Below are 23,363 nucleotides of genomic sequence, written 5' to 3' on the forward strand. Positions count from 1 at the left end.
TTTAGTGTAACAAAGATTATAAGCCAGACTTTATTTTATTGCTACATTTTCCCGCACACACAATAGGGTACATTTGCTTCCACCTACTTTTTCTATTAATATAATACTGGCATGGTTTAGAGTTGTTTAAAAAACAAAAAGCAAATCTGGATTGATCCTCTCTTTACAGAATAGCTGATTTATTTATACTGCACCAACTCAGCCCCTCCAAATACACAGCTTCCAACAGGCAGAATAGTTAGAGAAGCAGGTGTCACAAATTATGGTTTAAAAATATGCAGGCAGCAGGCACTGTACCTGTGCATTTAATATACCTGAAATCTGCTGATACTCCAAACCAGCTATGCAGCAATTCTGGGAGCATTGAGATAGACGCTTAATCCTGATGGCAATATGTGGTTGTTCGAGAGTCTAACTGGGTTATGCCTTTGGCTAGCCAAGTGGGAAGAGTATGCAAAGACCATGTCTAACGACAGCAGGTCTTCAAGCTTATTATCCTGTCAGTTTATAAAGGTGAGGAACTAATTATTAGGAGCTGTGCAGTCAAAATGGCCAGAGAACAAATATACTCCTACAGTGCATATAATTAAGTCAAACATCTTGTGGATCCCGGATTGTCTCTGGATGTGATCGCAAACACTTGAAAAGGAAACTTCAAGTATGCTGGGAGACAGTTATCAGAATGTTTGGGTATCTTTTTTCCTGAATATCAAGTAACAGGGCTCACTTCCATGTTACTTCTTGCAACAAGCACACAGGGTGACTCCGTAGAGACAGCTCATTATAGATACTGAGCCTTCAAGAGTTCAAGGGGTGGGTAGGCTCAGTACTATCCAGGGCTGAGCAGAAAATTCTGTAAGCCAACCTGACATCCCTAAGTCTTATTCTGGTTCTGAGAATATTTCAGTCCGGCTCCAAGTCCGCTTTGCTCCAACTCAGCGATGACAGACATATACTTGAACTCATTCGGTCTGAAGTTGAAGGTCTCCACTAACCCGTAGGTCTCTTTTCGATCAGTGGCATAGAAGAGCTGCACTTGGTTGGCCATGCACTGTGCCTCAGCAACATTCTGAAAGGTAGAAAGAACAGTGAGGTCCCTTCCAGCACAGGGCCACACAGCTCTGTGTCTAAGGCCTGTGGCAGGTGAGGCCCTCGCCCAGGAGTCACTGCTCTCAGAAGGCTTCCTGACTCCCTGACATCCTAAGTCTTGGTGAGGTACCCCTTTTCTGTGTACTCAAATTAGCCTACTCTTCCTCTAGCATTGTATGTATCATACTATATTTTATCCGTCCTTTGTTTCCTCTTTTTCTTTTTCGTCTGTCTACCCTTGTGTGAATTCCTCACAGTATGAGCCTGTTTTACATCCCTTCATATAGTGAAATCTGGTGAATACTTGCTGATAAATTAATGCAGATGTTAAAATTTCCCTCTTAAAAAAAAATTCCATCTTCATTCAGTTCCTTAGTATATCTCAAGGGGAAAAAAAAGAGCAATAGTTAATCAGCTCTCCAGCTCTAAGAACTAAGTTTGTGAGTTGGTACTAAGGCTTTGACTAACCAGACATACTCTTGAATAAAACCTATTCCTCATACCACTTCAATTAAAAAAGTGGTGCCAAAGCCAGCTGCAGCTTAACAAATTGTCCACAAAGTCTGTGACATCCTTTTCTTTCTCTTGGGCCACACAACTTGTGGGATTAGTTCCCCAACCAGGGAATGAATCCAAGCCATCGGCAGTGAAAGCATGGAGTCCTAACCACTGGACTGCCCAGGAATTCCCCACGACACTCTTTCTTCCCTGTGATAGAGCCTTGTTTCTCTTTCCTTGAGTGATGGTTATACTTAGTGACTTGCTTTCTAACAAATGGACTAAAGTGGAACGATGAAAAATGACTTCTGGTATTCAGTCACAGAAGACATCATGGTTTCTGTCTTGCTATCTCAAATCACTTGCTTTGGAGAAAATCAGTTTCCATGTCATGAGGACATTCAAGTAGCCTACGGAGAAGCCAATGTGGCAAGGAAATGAGGTCTCCTGCCAACTGCCATGCCAGTGTGGTCAGAGGTGGATCGTCAAGCCCAATCAGCCTTCAAATGACAACAGCCCTTTCCAATATCTTGACAGCAACTTCATGAGACTCTGAGCCAGAACCACTCAGCTATGCTGCTCCTGAGCTCCTGACACAAAGAAACTGTGAGGTAATAAATATTTATTGTTTTCTGTCACATAGTTTTGGAGTAGTAATTTCTATGCAGTCATTTCTAACTAATCCACAGCAAGGCCCCAGGAAAGAGAAGAGGCCACCTTCCCTAAAGCTCAGGAGCAGGAAAATGGTGACCTGACCACTCTGTAGCAGAAGTGAGATCAAGATACAGGCTAGACTCTTGAAATCTTACAAAAGAATTACCTCAAAAACTCTTACTTTGCTTCCTATACATTCTCTGATCAGAGGCATTTATTCATCATTATAATGTTCACACAGCCAAAATCCAACCCCAAATGATAATGGAAAATTCCTACTAAAACTGTCAAAAGTGTGCTATGTCTAGCTACAGAGTGATGAAAATGGGTTTATAAATACCACAGGCTGCTTCACCTCCATTCCCTCCCATGGGTTGCAGGTCATTTCTCATAAGCAGGCACTGATCTCTGAGACTGGATCTTCAATCAAAAGTCATTTTCCAAATCGCTGGCTATTTCAAATTAATAGAATTTTAGACCAGGAAAGGGCCTTAGAGATCATCTAGTCCTCATTTAATGGACCAGGAAACCAAAGCAGATGAGGGTTAATTAAGGATGGACTCAAGGTCATGTGGCACGCAAATGGCGGAGCAAGAACCAGATCTCTGGACTCCCAGGCTGGTACTCCCTCCACGTCACCCTGATACTATTTCCGGTGGGGCACAATAATTAAGGTTGATAACTCTACTTCATCATTTTTACCTTTTAAATTCAAACATGTCTCAAGGACAAACGATTTTTTAAGCAAGTGCATAATCTGAGGCAGATGTCATCACTCTCTAAGGCTCTGAACTGTAGGGACTGTGACAGTTAACTTTTATTTGAGGCTTAGGATGGTGGAGGTAAGCGTAATTTCAGTTGTGTTCATTCTAGAACAGTGCTGTTCAAGCTGCAGAGTCCTAGGGCCTCTGTGGAGGTGCCTCAGTCCCTTCACCTCTCTTTCAGCTGTTATATCCTGGGGTTTTACATAATAAGATTTTGTGTGGATAAAGGACTCTGACCACTTGTTTGAAGACCACTAGAATGATGGGAAGAGAGTTAAGACATGGAGAAATGTCTCTCACGGAGGATTACGGAAAGCTCTCCTGCACCCCAGCCACTGCCGACTCATTCACCCCTTGTCTTTTATTCCCTTAATTCTCGACATGAAACAGCAGTCTCTTCCCCTTCCAAGACCCAAGAAGATAAACGTATTAATTCCCTATGCTGCTCAACAAGGAGGTGTATTAACAGACCTGATTCCTTCCTCTCTTTCCATCTTAATGGCTACAATCAAAGTACCAAGTCTTGCCCATTTTATTCCCTATACGTTTCCGAGGTTATTCTCCTCCTTCCCTACTCTGCTCTGGGTAAGGTCTTTACCACCTCTTGCCCAGACTACTGCAACTGCATTTTAAATGATCACACTGACCAGGCTAGAACTAAAAAATGTTTAGAAAGCAAATACTTAAGGTTAATGGTCTCAAAATCCAACTCTCTATGGGTCAACTCTTCATCTTTCTGTGCTCACAGGATAAAGTCAATCTTCTGAACATAATCCACCAAATTCCCTTTTTTAATATATCACTGACAGCAAATTGTAATATCCCAAGTCATTTTGTGCTTCCTAGCTTTTCCATATTCCATTCCCACTGTCTGGAACCTTCCCCTCCCCACTTTATACTGCTAAACTCCTGCTAATCTTTGAGAGTCAGTTCAGGTGTCATTTCTTCCTTCTTCTGGGTCAGGAACACTCCCCCTGACCCCTCCAAAGCTGCGCATGTCTTTATCCTAGCACTTACTACATTCCAATGAAATCATCTGCTGACACACGTGGAACCAAATAAGGTTTTAAATACTATACTGAATTTTCATCATTAAAATTAATCAGCTTAGAAGAGACCTATAGGTTCCATGTATTTCTATTTGCTTTACTGTATTTGGAAACACAATGCCTAAAGTATAAATGTATGCATGAGTATGCAGGGGATCATATATTTATATTACACTTCTAGGTTTCCCATCTCTGAATCATGTATCTCTACACTAAATTTTAACATGTCTGATTCTGTACTACACTGGAAACTCACAGGTTGATTTATACAAGGCAAATGTATGTTGTCTAGTATGCTGTTGAATGTTATAAGACTAGGTAGCAAATTTTAATAATTATGGGAACCATGTTTGAGACTACTAGAGGTGGTATAAATGCTAAAGCAGAAACAGTCTCTCCTCTGACCTCTAGAGTCCACATCTAATATGGTTAGATGTGATGCTTTGCTGAAGATCAAAAATACAAAACCATCTCTGTGTCACTCACTCCTGTCTGTGGTCAAGTTTTACATTTTATCATTATTGGTAACTACATCCCCTCCAAGTCTCAATTTCAAAATTCACACTTTGTCTACTATTTCCTATATTTAACACTCACTCCCAAGTTCAAAAATCCTTCAACTACACAACCCTGTAAAGTAACTATACTTCAATAAATTAAAAAAAGAGAACAGATCACAACTAAATACAGCAATAAAAATTTTGCAAGTCAAACAAAAACAAAAACAACAAAACACCTTTTACCTCAAGCAGGACTCACGGTTCTTACTGTCTCTTCATCTTTCTTATGTTTCCACTGCTCTCTTTACCCAACTTGCACTTCATTGTCAATAACTACAGTAATTTCTTTGCATTCACCTTTAACTTCCCGGTCCCTGTCTTACTTCATTACATCACTTGGCTAAACCATAACCCTAGGTAAATCCAACTCTCAGTCCTTTATCTCTGTGCTTGTCATTCCCCACAGACATTCTCTCTTCCTTTTTCCTAGATCACACGTCGGCAAACACCTTCTGGAAAGGGAGAGACCATTAATATTTTAGGTTTTACGGCCCTACAGTCTCTTGTTGCAGCTAACTCAACTCTCTGTTGCAGATGTAAAGCAGCCATAAATAACATGTAAAGATAAGCATGGCTGTGTTCCAATAAAATTTTATTTACACACTTTGAAATTTGAACTTCATATAATTTTCACAGGCCATGAAATATTACTTTTTCAGCTTCTGTTTCTTCAATTACTTAAAGACATAGAACACATTCTCACTTCATGTTCTAGACAAAAATTTCACACTTCCTCTTTTCTATTCAAATGTCCAACATCTATTTTTCCATTCCCACTCTCAGCTAATGATGTTTCTTTTCACTAAGCAATCTGGAGAGAACATCTTACAAGCTATCATTACCCTCTATCCACTAAACTGAATGTGTCCGTATATCCTGGCTTCTCTCTTGCTACATTTCTGGCAAAGATTAACCCCTCATTCCCAAGATTTACCCATTCAAAACACCACTTCAACAACTCTCTTTCTCCTGTATTTTCAATATTTTCCTCTTTACCCGACCTTTCCATCAGCATATACATACAAGGCTCTCATTTAAAACAAAACAAAAAACCCACTCTCATCCCCATTTCTTACACCCTATTCTTTCCTTTTCTTCTCAGAAACACTCCTTCAAAGACAAATTTATGCTTACCTTTTCTAATTTCTCTTCCCAACCTTTCCTAAATGTACTCCAAATACGCTGTCGTCCTATCCCTCCTTTGAAATTGCCCCCATAGAGGTCCCCAATAACTTCTAATAAATTCTCAGTCCTCATCTCACTTGCCCTACCAGTGTGAGCTGCCGGCTCACCACCCCTATTCCCTGAAACACTTTATCTTAGCCTCCAGGGGATTCTCCCATCTTAGTTTTCCTCCTACCTCACTGATTCTTTCTTTTTCATCTTCTTTGCTGATGCTTCCTCATTGCTCCAGGGCTCAGTTCTTAGACCTCTTCTCTTTTAACTTCATTAACTTCCTTGGTGATTTCAGTCTCATGGTTGTAAATAACAATCTGTATGCTGACAACTCCCATCTTCATCTCTCCAGTTTGGACCTCTCCCCTGAACTTCAGACTCATATGCCTAACTGCCTATTACTTGGATTATCTAATAGGCACCTCACACTTAATGTGCCCAAAATTCAGTTCCTGATCTTCCTCCAAAACCTGCTCTGCCCACAGTCTTGTCTGTCTCATTAATGGCAACTCCATTCTTCTGGATAGGATTTTGGGTGACTTCCAGTTGAGTGTGATGAGTAGAAGGAAGAATGGGAGAAATGAGACTGATAACAGACAGGACTAACAGACAGTGAAGGAGATCTCAATTACGCCCTAGACTTGGGGCTTACTGTTACTATGTGATACTAGCTGCATACCATCACTTTTCCCTTCCCTATATGCAGCTGGTAATAGAGGGACAGAAAAAGGAAAAATCAGAGGGTGTCATAATAAAGAACCTCAGGAGAAAAAAGGCACTAAAGGGCCCACTATCTTGAGGACATCCTGAACTTAAACACTGCTGGATAAATGAGAATGAAATGAGCAAGGACTAGACCAACAGGCTGAACAGCAATCGTAAAACTGCTCCTGGTCCTGGACATACACAGAACAAACACAACAGACATCATTACCTACAGGCACATGGTCAATGCTCTATCCCAGGAAATGGGAAAAGAGGAAGGAAAAACACTATGTATGACGAAAGCTGTACATGTGAACAGTGTGAAGAAAGATAACAGATTAAGAACTATTTTAAACTTTGAACTCTTTTGTACACTTAAGAAGCCATTTACTTGTCCGGAGCCTCTTACATGAAACCCCACAGGCCAGATGTGTTTTAGAGTTAGAATTATTGGATTTTAGAAAGATAACAAATGCAGATACCATATAACTGTATTATGTAACACTCATAATCCATTATTATTTCCCTTGTAAAATGCATGAATATTCTACACCGAGTAGGATTAATAAGGACTATCAGTGGCCTCACATCAAAGTGAAGTGACAGTGAAGATACAGCTATCAGGTAAGTTCAAATCACATAAGGTTTGGTGACCAAAGGAGTTATGAAAAAATTTTGTGGTCAGAGCTTTTGGACTTTCAAATTGTGAATAAATGAATGAGAATTTGTACTAACTTCAATTCGGAAGAGCTAAAGCAAGACAAAATTACTGTCAATTTAAGTAAGAAACAAGTATGTTTCTTATGTTTGTCTTTGGAATTTTACTTCTCATGAGGTTTGGCAGGAGAATATGTTCAGGGCCACCAGATACATGAAAAAAGGTAAAAGTTGATTCTTACCAGAAATGTGGAATCCATTTCTGCTGTCATCAGCACTATGCCCTTTTCTTCCTTAAGTTCAGGGTAGTGATATAAAATCAGCTGGCTGGCTGCAGCTTCCCCTCGGGTCTGCAAGGAGGAACACTTATCAAGACTCAATAAGGTACCACCACAACAAAACTGCAATTTCACAGCAATAGACAGTCTGGAGGAAATTCTGGCTCTTAACAGTCCCTTGGGTGGCTAGTGAGTTGGAGGATTGGTACGTGGGGATGGTCAGGTTTGCCAAGTCACAGCAAAACTGACAGTTTGCACAGTGTTATTTGTGTCTTCAATTGAAAAAGGTTTGGCTTTTTTCCCAGAAAATGTTTACAGTAGGCAGTGAATCCTTCATCATGGCCATATATTTAAAAACAAAACGACACGAGCAGCTACCAAATCAAGTTCTAAAGAAAGCAATATGCCTGTGTAATTGCCACTTTTATGGACTAGTGCATTTCACAGTTGAAATCTACTCCCCTTGGCTGGCTCTGAAGACTGAGCTCTTTAAAGCTGTAGCAAACAGCTGGAGAGTTTGCACATGGGCCAGATTTGTAATGTGCAGTTTTAAAATATAATCTGTGTGGGAGAAAGGGGGGAAAAGAAGAATTGGTACATCATAATTTCATGAAGAATGGACAGGGCAGTGGTTACCAGACCTCAGCTCAGACTAGGAAGAGAGGCTGGGTTCAAAGCCTAAGCCCTCATACAGTGTAGGAGGAAACAACCATACATTCAGAAGATCTCTGGGTTTCATCTTTAGGATTTCAGAAAAAGTCCTTTTAATTATCAATGTGAAGTCAAGTGGGCCTTAGAAAGCATCACTACGAACAAAGCTAGTGGAGGTGATGCAATTTCTGTTGAGTTGTTTCAAATCCTGAAAGATGATGCTGTGAAAGTGCTGCACTCAATATGCCAGCAAATTTGGAAAACTCACCAGTGGCCATAGGACTGGAAAAGGTCAGTTTTCATTCCAATCCCAAAGAAAGGCAATGCCAAAGAATGTTCAAACTACCGCACAATTGCACTCATCTCACATGCTAGTAAAGTAATGCTCAAAATTCTCCAAGCCAGGCTTCAGCAATACATGAATTGTGAACTTCCAGATGTTCAAGCTGGTTTTAGAAAAGGCAGAGGAACCAGAGATCAAATTGCCAACATCCGCTGGATCATGGAAAAACCAAGAGAGTTCCAGAAAAACATCTATTTCTGCTTTATTGACTATGCCAAAGCCTTTGACTGTGTGGATCACAATAAACTGTGGAAAATTCTGAAAGAGATGGGAATACTAGACCACCTGACCTGCCTCTTGAGAAATCTGTATGCAGGTCAGGAAGCAACAGTTAGAACTGGACATGGAACAACAGACTGGTTTCAAATAGGAAAAGGAGTACGTCAAGGCTGTATATTGTCACCGTGCTTATTTAACTTCTATGCAGAGTACATCATGAGAAATGCTGGGCTGGAAGAAACACAAGCTGGAATCAAGATTGCCGGGAGAAATATCAATAACCTCAGATATGCAGATGACACCACCCTTATGGCAGAAAGTGAAGAGGAACTAAAAAGCCTCTTGATGAAAGTGAAAGTGGAGAGTGAAAAAGTTGGCTTAAAGCTCAACATTCAGAAAACGAAGATCATGGCATCCGGTCCTATCACTTCATAGGAAATAGATGGGAAACAGTGGAAACAGTGTCAGACTTTATTTTTGGGGGCTCCAACATCACTGGAGATGGTGATTGCAGCCATGAAATTAAAAGACGCTTACTCCTTGGAAGAAAAGTTATGACCAACCTAGATAGCATATTCAAAAGCAGAGACATTACTTTGCCGACTAAGGTCTATCTAGTCAAGGCTATGGTTTTTCCAGTGGTCATGTATGGATGTGAGAGTTGGACTGTGAAGAAGGCAGAGTGCCGAAGAATTGATGCTTTTGAACTGTGGTGTTGGAGAAGACTCTTGAGAGTCCCTTGGACTGCAAGGAGACCCAAACAGTCCATTCTGAACGAGAGCAGCCCTGGGATTTCTTTGGAAGGAATGATGCTAAAGCTGAAACTCCAGTACTTTGGCCACCTCATGCAAAGAGTTGACTCACTGGAAAAGACTGATGTTGGGAGGGATTGAGGGCAGGAGAAGGGGACGACAGAGAATGAGATGGCTGGAGGGCATCACAGACTTGATGGACGTGAGTCTGAGTGAACTCCAGGGGCTGGTGATGGACAGGGAGGCCTGGTGTGCTCCGATTCATGGTGTCACAGAGAGTCGGACACGACTGAGCGACTGAACTGAACTGATTTACTGCTAGGGCTCTCTCAGTAATAATGTAGCCTCTCAATTCTCCCGAACATATTTCTATGGATACACTATCATTTTGATCATAATTATGTTTCTGGACCTTTTTCCCATACCTGTATATGAGCTTCAGGAGGGCAGTCTTGGCAGTTTCCAACACAACAGCCTAATGGTTAAGTTCACAGACTCTGGAGTCAATGACATGGAGTCAAGCAAACCCAGCTCTATGACTCATGAGCAGTGTGAACTAACTCCTCTAAGCTTGCTATTTCTTTTCTTTTCTTTCTTTTTTTAAAAAAATAAACATGATACAATTTTTAGATACAATCACAAGGGATAAAGTCATAAGAAAATTCTCATTCTGTTGTGTGCTCCCTTCATCCCAACTGCAAAGCTGTTATAATCCATTCCCAGATCTGGTCTACAAATAAAGACCGACAATCCTAGTGATTATCTCATTTAAAACACTTTCATTTTAAAAGCTTCAAATGCTTTGGATCAAACTTCTTAATCTAGTATTTGGGAATAAAACGAAGAAAAAGGAAGGAAGGATGGAAGCAAACAAAATAACATTTATGGAATGAAAAATATGCATCTAGCACTTTAGACAGTGCTGATTTGGTTAATAAAACACATGTTAAGACACAGAACCTACCTTAAGGTTATAACTCATAGGTACTGGATGGGGCCTAAAAAGCTAGCCCAACGAAGTATGACAATTCATCGGTGCTACAGCAAATGCTGTTGGCAGTTAGTATATATTCTGTGTCTTAAAGTCTTAGCAAGGGCTTGTAGTCCCACAGAGGGGGCTTCTTTCACCAAAGAGATGAAAGAAGGACACAGGACACCTACCTGAATATTTATAAGTGCAGTGATGTGGAGTTCAGTACCTGTCCATTGCCCAACAAAAAACTCATAACCTTCCCTTCTTGGCAGTGCACAGAGAAACTGTGGGAAATGAATATACAAGGAGACAAGTGGATTAATAAAACCGCTTGCTCTATGTCCAACCACCTGTGTCATTCACTCCATTTCTCAACATTTGGTTTTTAAAACTTGTTGTATTTTGAAATTCATATGTGATAATGTAACACTCTTATACTTCCCAGCCCACCTAAGAAAGAAAGTATTAGAGATTCACTGAAGCTGTCTATGTAAACCCATTCTAATTCCATTCTACAATGACAGCTAACCTGCATTTGCTAACCTGTCATTCCTTTCCAGGTTTTTATACTTTTAGTGTGTAAGTATACATCCATAAACAAGAAACAGTACTGTTTGCATGTTTAAAAACTTAAATCTTACCAAACTATATGTATACTTTTGCTACTTGGTTTTTTTACATCATATCATACTTCTGAGATTTACTGATGTTGATAAATATTATTAATTCATTATTTTCACTGTTATATGGAAATTGACAATAGATATTTACCACAATTTTACTCATCCTTTTGATGAACTTTTTGGTCCTTTTCAATTTCTAAACTTCCTCATGTTGCTGAATTAATTTTTGCTACAATTATAATAATCACTTCATATTCTACTATCTGAGGCTGATACTGAAGTATGGCTCTAATAACCGAGATGATTAATTTTATGCTCAAGATAAACTGGGGTGGAGTGGTACAGACTGATACCAGAACAAAACAAAGTATAATCCGCCAAATACGCATTAGTCATGGAATTGTCTCCTTACTGCCAACCACTAAGGCTCAGTTTTGTTATTACTAATATTAGATGAGATAACCGTAATGCTTACCTAATGGAGAAAAAACACTTTTAAAGCTTTCTTGAGGTATATTTGAGGTTTAAGTTGCATATATTTAAAGTGCACAATTAAAATAGTTTTGACATATGTATACTGTGAAACCACAGTCAACAGGATTACCACAATCAACATAATGAAGGTATCTATCATGCCCCCAAATCCCTTTGTAATTCATCCCTCCCTCTCTCCAACTGTTCCTAAGCAACCACTGACTCGGTTTCTTTCACTACTGGTCAGGCTTTCCAGAATTTCACATAAATGGAACCACAGAATCTGTACTGCTTTGTACACACAGTTTCTTTACTCTTTCACCTGTGATAGATTTGGATATCTTCAGCCTCTGTTATTACAAATAAAGCTGCCATGAACAGCTTATACATGTGCATAAGTCACTGAATGAATGTATGCTTTCAGTTCCTTTGGGAAAATATGTAGGAGCAGAACGGCTGGGTAGTATGGTAGGTCATGCTTAACTCACAAGAAACTGCCAGACTGCTTTCTGAATTAACTGGTTTATTTCTGAATTGTCTACTCTGCTCCACTGATCTATGTGTCTGTTTATGTTATTACTACACTGTCTTCATTACTGTAGTTTTATGAAATCACAGTCTTGAAATCAGGTAATGTAAGTTCTCTAACTTTGCTCTTTTTCTTCAAAACTGTTTTGTTACTCTAGATCCTTTGGATATCCAAACAACTTTTTTAAATCAACTTGTCAATATTGTGTGTGTGTGTGAATTTCTTAAAAAAAAAAAGCTTATACAGATTTTGATTTGGATTATATTTTACCTAGAGCTCAATTTGGAGAGAAATGCCAACAATACTGAGTCATCAAACACAGTATATCTCTCCTTTTACTTAGATGTTTTTAATTTTTTCTCAGCAATGTTTAGAAGCATGTTTTGAGAATCTCAGAAATCAGTACAGACACCAAGTCAGCTGACCCACCTCACCTCTTCCCTTTCTCTTGTCTCCTGGCAGCTCACTACTCCAGCAACAATTTCATAATTCCTTTCAGACATATATAATCAAAATAGCATGGTCAAAACTGAAAAGAAACTGCCAAGAGAAGAGAAACTTAGAGGAGGTTGAAAAGATTAAGGTCTCGCGTGTTGTTTCCAACATTCACTTATATTCTTTTTTTCCACTTATATTAATAGATTAGGATTCATATCAGAAAGGGCTGAGATGTTTCAGAGAGCTAAACAGCCACAGACTTATTGGGCAAACCCACAAGGTCAGTTAGGGTTAAGGTTAAAACTCTCGTTTATCAGTACAATCAACATGTAAACACCTTTGTTAAATAACTATAAAATGTGTGATAGCGTGGAGCATGACGAGAATGGTTAGAAAACATCCTTGTCTGGCAGCACTGAGAAGCAATCCTCATATGGTCATCGGAAACTTACTGTTGGGCAGGACTGAGCCCGGTTCCAAATCAAATCAAACTTTTCTTTCTGCAGGGTTAGAAAAGAATAAAATTCAAAGACAAGAAAATAAAAAAGGCCATAATCACATTTAAAGTCACCAAGACTGAACTCCAGAACTAAAATACAACTAAAACAATCTCAAGTTGCATCATTTACAAACCCCTCTTACAACAGAGAGGAAAAACCAGATGCACGCTTTCTTATTCAGTATCAGAATTATGTGTGAGAAGTGGATACCCCAAATGCTCTAAACTCTTCAGGGGACTCTGCCAAGTGTCAGAGACAATAAGTCACCGAGTCTGTATGAGGGAGAGCTAAGAAGGCCTGCTCAAACAATGAGTCAGTATTAGAGATTTAAAATAACATGAAAAGCACAGATTCTTTTGGGTGTTGAACTCATGAAAGGAAAGGGTATATATGTAAAAGAGGAAGAGAAAAAAAGATAGCAATACTCTCAACAACAACCAAACAGCCTGGCTTTATTTTTCCATCTGTACATTTTCCTCCTTAAACTTAACACGTGTAAGCTAGGTGTATATTTGTGTACTTGATACAAACTTAATCTAAAGCTACTTCCTTTTCAGAGAACAATTAATGAACTAGCTGGTAACCTATAACATTAAATGCTTTCTTCTGGTAGAAGGTGGCAGGACACTAAACCAGAAGTCAGCAGCATTCCTTCCAAGTCACAGATCTTCCACGGTCAAGCAGTGGCCCGTGACTATCTCCAAGGCAGCAATTTTGAGGAGGGAGATGCCTCAAAAGCTTGGGAAGCTCCAAGTCAGCTCAGGGATAGGTCACTTATAGACAAGAAGGGAAGGAAGGTATGCTTGAGGACCTGTCCTAAATTCCAACAGCTTGAGTGGAAAACACGAAAAAGAAATAAAAGACACTTGGAAATTGCTCAGCAACATAAACTTATACCATGCTCCCTTGTCAGAGAGTTGACTCAAAGAGACATTTCTAAACCAGAAAGAGGGAAAACAAGAGCCATAAATATACCATATGGAGCTCCCAATCTTTGGTGCTCAGGGCATAATAAAAACCCTCAGAGCTATAAATGTAGGTTCTCAAGAGGCAATAAACACAGGAATAATAAAAGCAACTGCCTACTAAGGGTAGAGCCCTGACCCTCGTGCTGTAACACTTTCATTTTCCCTTCCAAACTACTTACAGGAATAACTGCGTAGACTGTATCTTTTGCTGCAAAATACTGCTGCCAAATCTGTACAAAAAAGAGAGTGTCTGTGACCCGTCGGTCATCTTTTCAACCTGCACCAAGAAGCAGTGACAGCTTTCATTGCTCAGAGTAATATGTTATTTGATAACAGGGAAGAAAATCCAACGTAATACTTTATTACTTGTACATGATTACAAAAAAGATTTAATAGCATCTATGCTTCTAGATGATTAAACTGTAACTCTTAGTAGCAAATTCCTGTCAGAGAAACAGATTCTATGACCTTGTTAATCACTTCTTCTAAGACATGCTTTGTGTATAACAGACACATTCTTTTTTCCATATTTTCTCTCCCTAAACCCATAGCGCCCAGCCAATTGTGGGCCCTCTCAGAGAATCCAAAGTCTCAAGGTCAGGCAGATATGGGCGCAAATCCCAGCTCCTGTCATTTGTTGGCCATGCTACTTTGGGCAAACTATCGAAAATAACTAAATAACGACAATATAATCATTGATAAAACAGCAATAACATCAACCTCATGGGATTACTGTGAATTTGAAATAATTATTTGAAATACTAATTTCAATAATATTATTGAAAAAATAATTTGAAACATTATTTGAAGTAATGTTTGTACTTAGCACAACAGAATTACAATGCAAACCATTGCCAATGTGCTCTGAGGGCAACAAAGAGGCACTTAATCCGATTTAGGGTACAAGTACCAAAGGCAGGGACACTTGAACTATATCCTGAAGAATGATCAGGAGTTAGCCAGATGAATGGGGAGTCTGGGAAGACAGACAGGTAGGAGCGATGATAAGAGACATTCTAAGCAGAGAGTGACAAGCATTAGCAAAGGCACAGAAGTTAGGGAAGGCATCCGAGCCAATGTGATACCTAAGTGAGCTGGTGCTAAAGAATGGGTCACCTTCCTTTAGAGCTGCTCTGCTTTGTCCACATCCCCAAAAGCACGGGATGGGGGTAACCGAAGACACTAATCATACAGTGAGGTCTCACCATCACAAAGCACAGGAGGAGTATTACCTCCTAGGACCTGGGCAAGTCACCTCATCAATGCAGCCTAAGATTGCTATGCCTTTCTTTTTTTATCTCAAAATACTGCCTCCTCATTTTAAGGACGGCATGTCCTGCTTATTTTTATTTAATTTATATTAGCAGATAGTTTATGAATCAACACTGAATTTATGAGACTGATAGATATTTCCTAACATAGTTGACCTTGGCTACTCAAAATTATTTGAATGAACACAAATTTGTATCTAAAAATATAGGTTGGAATGATATTTGTCATGTAATGGTCAGGCCTCCTGGGCCTGGCTTCTCTCTCTCCTAAAGGACATACTTGGTGTCCACTTTCTATTGGCACTTCTTCCCAAAGGCAGTTTGAAGTTTCCTGGAGACTTTGTATTAAGCATAAATTAGCAGAAGCTAGAACTCTGTGCTGTTCTCCTTTTATTTTCGTGTCTGTCTTTTCACTAGGCTGAAATTCCTTGAGAGGAGGGGTCCCTCATTTATTTCTACATCTGGCACAGAGGCTGATATTTAATAAATGCTTGCTGAAATGAATGATATAGGACCCAAGGACACCCATAGCAATGGGCACAACTTCTGGTAAGGGAATATGATGCAGACTCAAACAGACATGGGTTTGAATCCTAGTTCTATCACCAAGTAAGTTACTTTATCTCTTTAAGTTAATTTCCTCAGTTGTAAATTGGGAATAATAGTACCTACTTTATTTTTTTAGTTTTTTAAAAAATTTTATGGTTTTTTCTTTTCTTAGCTTCTTATTTATATCGGAGTATAGCTGATTAGCAATGCTGTGTTAGTTCCAGGTGTACAGCAAAGTGATTCCGTTACACATATACATATATTTATTCTTTTTTAAGTTATTTTCCCATTTAGGTTGTTACATAATATTGAGCAGAGTTCCCTGTAACAACACCTATTTTATAAGGGGGTTATGAGAATATAATGAAATAGTGCATATAAAGCACTAAGTATAGCACCTGACACACAGTATACCACTTTTAGTATTGATTCTCTCAATCTACCTAAAATACAGTTATGGAACTGTAAGGAATGCCAATAAATTGCCTATTATATTCTAATTCTAGAAAGAAGAATCAGACATGCAGATGTAAGTAGCAATGCAAATCAGGGTATATGGAATGACCAAACAAGTGAACAGATCACGAGTGCTTTGATGGGAGGTGTCCAGAAGGCTTCCTGCAGAAGGTCCTAAAATAATGGAGGACTCTGAATGTCAAACAAAGGAACATGGGAAGTCACTGAATTTTTGAGAGCAGGTTACTTCATAAGATTTATTTTTATTTTTTTATTTAAAGGCAGAAATATAGCATTTATTCTGTGCCAGGCACTGTTGCAAGTACTTTGTAAATATTAACTCGTTTGACTCCATGAAGTAAGTACTATTATTATGTCCATTTTACAGATGGGGACTCTGAGACCTAGAAAGGTTAACTAACTTATCAAAGTCAATCTGCTAGTAAGTGGCAGAGCCTGGACTTAAAACTGGCAGCCTGGTTCTAGAGTCTGTTCTTCAGCAATACACTATGAGCAGAACTTCAGGGGGACTGAATGAGGGAGGATATGACAGGGGTAGGGGAGGAAGAGAAATAAGAGCAAGGAAACCTATTTAGAAAGGTAATACAGTCACCCGGGGAGACAGCAGGGATGGTTTTAAATAAGATGCGGACAACAGGAATGAAAAAGAAAGGGGAAATGTGAGTTGATTAGACATACAGGAGTGAGACCAAGTTTTCTTATGTACTATTTTTCATGTAATTCATTACTTTCGCTTTCAATGATTGCCTTTCATTTTGGCTAGGAAGAGGTATCAGGAGACGTATGTCCATCTCTACTTTCAGACTGGTTCACAAAGCACATATTTTCATAAAGTATGCCAATTCATTTTCATTCATTACCTGTTTTATCTCTTCTGCAGTTTTGTCTTTCACCATCTCAATGTTGAAGATTGAACTGAGAGTCTGAAAGGAAAAAAGAAAAGGCAATTAACACCTACAATTGAAAAAATAAAACAGATTAACTCTATCTGTAAGCCTTATAGGAAGCATCATGTTAGGAGAGTAAAGCAGATCTTCAGTAAGTACCGAATGAGTATTAAAAAACCCACAAGCTCACAGAAGGCAGCCACCAGAGTCAGGCAGGTTTCACAGTTCTATTTTCAGGGAGTATATGCAGGGATTCCCCAAAAGTTTCACACTCACTCATGAGCAATGCAGCTTGCAGCTGGTAAGAGGAAAGTTCAGTTGTTACCTTTAATTTAACTGCTATTCTATCAGAAATGGTTCCTTATTTGCAAGTTAAATGACAGAGTAAACATGTATTTATTTGATTTTTTAAAACTATTTCCTATAGACAGGAAAGGTATCACTACATTTCCTCTAGCACTCCAGGACCCACACTATGTAGTAGTCATAATAAAACCATTAACACAATCATAATGAAAATTCATAAGAATATTTCTAATCTCCACAGTTAGAAAAGCACAAAAACACTGAACCACAGTACATATGTTCAAATATGCAGTCTCTTGTTACAGATGTTCCACATGACTTCAGACTTGGCTATTTAATTAGAAACCTACCTTGTCCTTAGTGAATCCTCTGCTCACAGGCTGTTTCCCCAGTGTCTGAAATACAGGATGGGACAGGATATTATTTTAAAAGACCACCCTCTCTAGATGAGCTGCCAATACCTCATTTAGTAATGAGGCACCTAAGAACTCACTTCTCTCCACTCTATATAGTAACTGTTCTAAGAGTTATTGTTTGTGAGACAACTTTTGACTGATTCTGAGATGCAGAGACGAGAAACCTCTTTGTTAGCAAACACCATCTACTGGTACTGAGAATCCATTCAATCCCTGGATGAGGGACTCCTTCCCAGAACAAGTCTGCTTAGGTTTCCTGTGCTCCACTTCCCAGTGAGCCACTGAGGAGATGAGAAATGGAATGTCTTTTCCAAGCTGCTTCTCTTCTGTGACAGCACTTCTGAAGGCAGGCATCCTCAGCAGACTATCGAGTCTTTTCCAGTAATCCATATTACAGTGTATTCCCACCCTCAGATTAGACTTCCCCTCACAAAAGGCCAAGAAAAACTGAAAGTGATTATTTTCTCTCCTAACTCACTCTCAGATAAAGGCCACAGCAGGAAATCCTATCTGGAGTTGTTTCTGATAGTAGGGATGGGTTATTCTGAGCCTTCCATTCAATTTCTCAGCTCATGACAATGTTTCAGAGAGCATAATCCACACCTGGGAATCTGAAACTGAAACATACTTCCTGCATTAAACTGTGCTTTTCATTACTCTGCGCTTTAATGAATTAAAATCTTTCATAAATGATGTCTGTAGAACCAGTACCTACAAACTAGACAAAAGCCTGGTATAGACAAACCTACCGGATACACCCTATGGGCCAAAGTTTCAAGAGCAATTAAAGAAACATTTAAAGCATCTCTACTACAGATGCTTTGGAAATCTATGGGGACTTTTTTTTGTTGTTGTTGTCACAATAATTGACTGGATGGTTATACCTGCATTTATTGGAGGGGCAGCAGTGACAAATGAACTGCAGTTTTGCAGGTGAGTTCTACATAATGAAGAATTTTTTCCCTCCTCTCATATAACTTTTCAATGTCTAGCTAGACCGAACTTTCTCCTTTTCTTCCTCCATCCATCCCTTCCTCTTCCTTTTTTTAAACAGTTTTAATAGTGAATTTTTCAGAAATGCAACAATATGTAACTTAAGAGAAGATTGTACCAATACTTTGTGGAATCTCATGAGAGTCACTGATAACAACACTGCTATTGTTTGGGAGTTTTTATAATCACCAACATAACACCTTGTACCAGTTGGCATTTGCTGTGTTAAGTATTCATGGCGATTTTACATAGAGGTAGAAGTACCTGATGACTGCATTAGGTTTCATAGCATAGTTGTGCCTAAGAACTTACATACTATTATCTGTATTTTTTTAAAAAAGAAACTTTATTAAAATTAAGGCACTGTATTTTTTTTCCCCTGACATTATATGGGTAGGTAGGTTCTATTGTCTACATTTCATTTCAGGGTAGAATAGAGAGAATAGGATAATAAATTAAATACAATTTATTACAAAAAGGGGATGTTTGGTGTTATGTAGTAGGGAACCAACGACTCAAAGAAAAGACTTTAGAAATAGAGCCATTAGTTATTAACCTTCCTCCAGCAAGAGAAGAAAGACAGTAACTGAACATTTACTTAAGAATTGCCATAATTTAAATTAAATCTTTACTTATTCTGCTCTTGTCATTATAAAGGTGAATTTCTAAGTCTTATTTCAAAAGGGGGCAAAAAGCTTTCCCATATAATATTGAGAGTTTATAACACAGTAATATTTCCAATAGCTATTAAGTTGTAATCTTGACACTATAAATGTTTTAGGAAATTACATTAGACAAAATATTTGTAGTAGAGTTGTTTGCTCACACAAAGTTGGAAACTAGATTTGTCATAAGAGGTTGAATTTGCTCAACTTTGTAATGATTAATCCATTAACTATTCTGATTCTAATTAACTCAGCCAATCATTAAGACTGAATGAACTCTCTTAAAATTTGGGATACCAAGGCAAAAAAGGGTGCTTCACAAGTGGCGCTGGTGGTAAAGAATCCACCCGCCAATGTAGGAGATGCAAGAGTTACAAGGGTTCGAACTCTGGGTCAGGAAGATCTCTTGGAATAGGAAATGGCAACCCACTCCAGTATTCTTGCCTGGAAAATTCCATGGACACAGGAGCCTGGCAGGCTATAGTCTATGGGGCCTCAAAGAGTCATTCACAACTGAGCAAGAAAGGCAAAAAAGTTATTTTCCGAGTAAAAGAAACACCTATCCTTTTACAATGTCAGTTCAGTTCAGTTCAGTCGCTCAGTCGTGTCCGACTCTTTGCGACCCCATGAATCGCAGCGTGCCAGGCCTCCCTGTTCATCACCATCTCCCGGAGTTCACTCAGACTCATGTCTATCGAGTCCGTGATGCCATCCAGCCATCTCATCCTCTGTCATTCCCTTCTCCTCCTGCCCCCAATCCCTCCCAGCATCAGAGTCTTTTCCAAGGAGTCAACTCTTCGCATGAGGTGGCCAAAGTACTGGAGTTTTAGCTTTAGCATCATTCCTTCCAAAGAAATCCCAGGGCTGATCTCTTTCAGAATGGACTGGTTGGATCTCCTTGCAGTCCAAGGGACTCTCAAGAGTCTTCTCCAACACCACAGTTCAAAAGCATCCATTCTTCAGTGCTCAGCCTTCTTCACAGTCCAACTCTCACATCCATACATGACCACTGGAAAAACCATAGCCTTGACTAGACAGACCTTAGTTGGCAAAGTAATGTCTCTGCTTTTGAATATGCTATCTAGGTTGGTCATAACTTTTCTTCCAAGGAGTAAGAGTCTTTTAATTTCATGGCTGCAGTCACCATCTGCAGTGATTTTGGAGCCCCCAAAAATAAAGTCTGACACTGTTTCCACTGTTTCCCCATCTATTTCCCATGAAGTGATGGGACCAGAATCCATGATCTTCCGTTTTCTGAATGTTGAGCTTTAAGCCAACTTTTTCGCTCTCCTCTTTCACTTTCATCAAGAGGCTTTTTAATTCCTCTTCACTTTCTGCCATAAGGGTGGTGTCATCTGCATATCTGAGGTTATTGATATTTCTCCTGGCAATCTTGATTCCAGCTTGTGTTTCTTCCAGTCCAGCGTTTCTCATGATGTACTCTGCATAGAAGTTAAATAAGCAGGGTGACAATATACAGCCTTGACGTACTCCTTTTCCTATTTGGAACCAGTCTGTTGTTCCATGTCCAGTTCTAACTGTTGCTTCCTGACCTGCATACAGATTTCTCAAGAGGCAGGTCAGGTGGTCTGGTATTCCCATCTCTTTCAGAATTTTCCACAGTTTATTGTGATCCACACAGTCAAAGGCTTTGGCATAGTCAATAAAGCAGAAATAGATGTTTTTCTGGAACTCTCTTGCTTTTTCCATGATCCAGCAGATGCTGGCAATTTGATCTCTGGTTCCTCTGCCTTTTCTAAAACCAGCTTGAACGTCAGGGAGTTCATGGTTCATGTACTGCTGAAGTCTGGTTGGAGAATTTTGAGCATTACTTTACTAGCATGTGAGATGAGTGCAATTGTGTGGTAGTTTGAACATTCTTTGGCATTGCCTTTCTTTGGAATTGGAATGAAAACTGACCTTTTCCAGTCCTGTGGCCACTGGTGAGTTTTCCAAATTTGCTGGCATATTGAGTGCAGCACTTTCACAGCATCATCTTTCAGGATTTGAAACAGCTCAATTGGAATTCCATCACCTCCACTAGCTTTGTTCGTAGTGATGCTTTCTAAGGCCCACTTGACTTCACATTCCAAGATGTCTGGTTCTAGATTAGTTATCACATCAACATGACTATCTGGGTCATGAAGATCTTTTTTGTACAGTTCTGTAGAACCCCAATTTTCCATTGTAAGTGCCTTATTTCAGGCCCATGCAGCCCACATTTAGATATATTCTCCCTGGCTTTGGTCTCTCCCACTTGGATTTGTTCTGTGCACCAGCCTAGATTAGTATTTTTCAAATTGTAGGTTGTGAAATAAATTCAGTGGACTGTGGCCAAGGGTTTTTTAAAAGATGAAAATAATATTAAGAGTGCATTGCATGCAAGTAAGTATTGTTTTGTAAAAATTTTGTTTCAGTTATAATCATATACATATATGTGTAAAGAATTGCAATGTAAAATATATTTTCTACTGTGGGTCATGGTCAAAAAGTGCGGAAGCATTGCATTAGATTAATTTTCCTATACAAGTGTCCTTTAGTATCAGTCAGGGATTGGTTCCAGGACCCCTGAAGACACCAGAATGTGTAGGCACTCAATTCTCTTGTATAAAATGGTATAGTATTTGCTTATAAGCTATGCACATCTTCCCATACATTTAAAATCATCTCTAGATTACTTATAATACTCAGTATGATGTAAACTCTATATAAATAGTTATAAATACAATAAACACTAATAGCTGCCTGCAAGTGGCAAACTGGAGTTCTGCTTTCTGCAACTTTCTAGAGTTCCCCACCCTGCCCTTGAATATTTTCTTTTTTTTTTTTTTTTCCTTGAATATTTTCTATCCTCTGTTGGCTGAATCCACAGGTGTGAAATCTGTGGATGCAGAACCTGCAAATAGGTAGTGTTGCTTGTACACAGCTTTCAAGATGTTTTTCTCCAGCTCTGATTCTTGTTTAAGGATAATAAAGGCTAATATGCATTAGGCACCTTTTCCTCCCTAATTCCCATAGCTGCTGTCATGTGTATCTTGCCTTCACCACTCGACTATACCCCTTGGAAGCAGAGATTATCTTTTTCATCCCCTTATATCTCCACCATGACTCTAATACCTTGCTAAAAAGAGCAGAATAGAATTTACAGATGGAAACTGAGCTGAGTAAAGATAGAGTGAGTTCAGTTTATCCAGCTGACCCCTCAATGAGACCATTCCCAGGATAAGGGTCAGGCATGGTGGTGCAGAGTACTGGTGCGCCAACAGCACCCTAAGGGGCAGGTCTTACCTTCTGTTCCACGCATTTGATAAAGTCACCTTGCTTGGAGTGCCCCACTGGCTGCTTCCTAAACTCACTGCGCTTCTCCAGTCTGGACTCAAAAGCAGCTGGGTCAGACCTGATCAAAGGTAAACAAAAAGTTAAACCACCTGGGCCTTTCTGGATTTTGAAATAAGAAAACACCATGTTTCACTTTCAGAGACTACGCACAGACATCATTTGTCTTAATTTAATTACCATGAGTACAGACCTACAAATCAAGAAAGTAGACAAAGAAATCCACTTATTCAACTATTTTTAATCCTCATGGAGCCTGTGTAACATTTTTCTCCTGCAGGATATTCCCTAGGGTGCCACAGGGCTTCACCTCTCAGGTACTTGGAATTTGAATCCTCAAGATGGGAAAGGTTACTTCGTGGGCATCTTTCTCGGTCACCTCCTCAGACAGGAATCCCACTGTCAAGCTATACCAGAACACATCTAATTCTCAGCCATCTTCCTTCCCTCCCCGACTTGGGCAAATCTCCATTCAAAGCCCTGTGATCCATAGGCTTCAGGCAGCCTATTTTGCAGATTTAGCACCTGAGTTTCCCCTGATCCTCTCTCCAAATAACACATTG

General features: G+C 39.4%; 1 protein-coding gene across 2 annotated transcripts in view; it reads right to left on the reverse strand.

Moving 5' to 3' along the window:
• Nucleotides 1-23,363, reverse strand: part of ATPAF1 (ATP synthase mitochondrial F1 complex assembly factor 1) — a 27,140-nt gene continuing 3,777 nt past the window's right edge. Inside the window, exons 2-9 of one of the 2 annotated variants that reach the window (XM_069590542.1) lie at nt 22,753-22,861; nt 17,741-17,785; nt 17,058-17,120; nt 14,080-14,130; nt 12,885-12,932; nt 10,557-10,652; nt 7,395-7,502; nt 1-1,069 (exon numbers count right to left, since the gene is read on the reverse strand). In XM_069590542.1, coding sequence (XP_069446643.1) covers nt 875-1,069; nt 7,395-7,502; nt 10,557-10,652; nt 12,885-12,932; nt 14,080-14,130; nt 17,058-17,120; nt 17,741-17,785; nt 22,753-22,861 — 715 coding nt within the window. In that variant the 3' untranslated portion in view covers nt 1-874. The remainder of the gene's footprint in view (nt 1,070-7,394; nt 7,503-10,556; nt 10,653-12,884; nt 12,933-14,079; nt 14,131-17,057; nt 17,121-17,740; nt 17,786-22,752; nt 22,862-23,363) is intronic. The other variant, XM_069590553.1, reaches the window with a different exon arrangement.

The sequence above is a fragment of the Ovis canadensis genome, chromosome 1 (assembly GCF_042477335.2).
Source record: "Ovis canadensis isolate MfBH-ARS-UI-01 breed Bighorn chromosome 1, ARS-UI_OviCan_v2, whole genome shotgun sequence".
Taxonomy (NCBI): domain Eukaryota; kingdom Metazoa; phylum Chordata; class Mammalia; order Artiodactyla; family Bovidae; genus Ovis; species Ovis canadensis.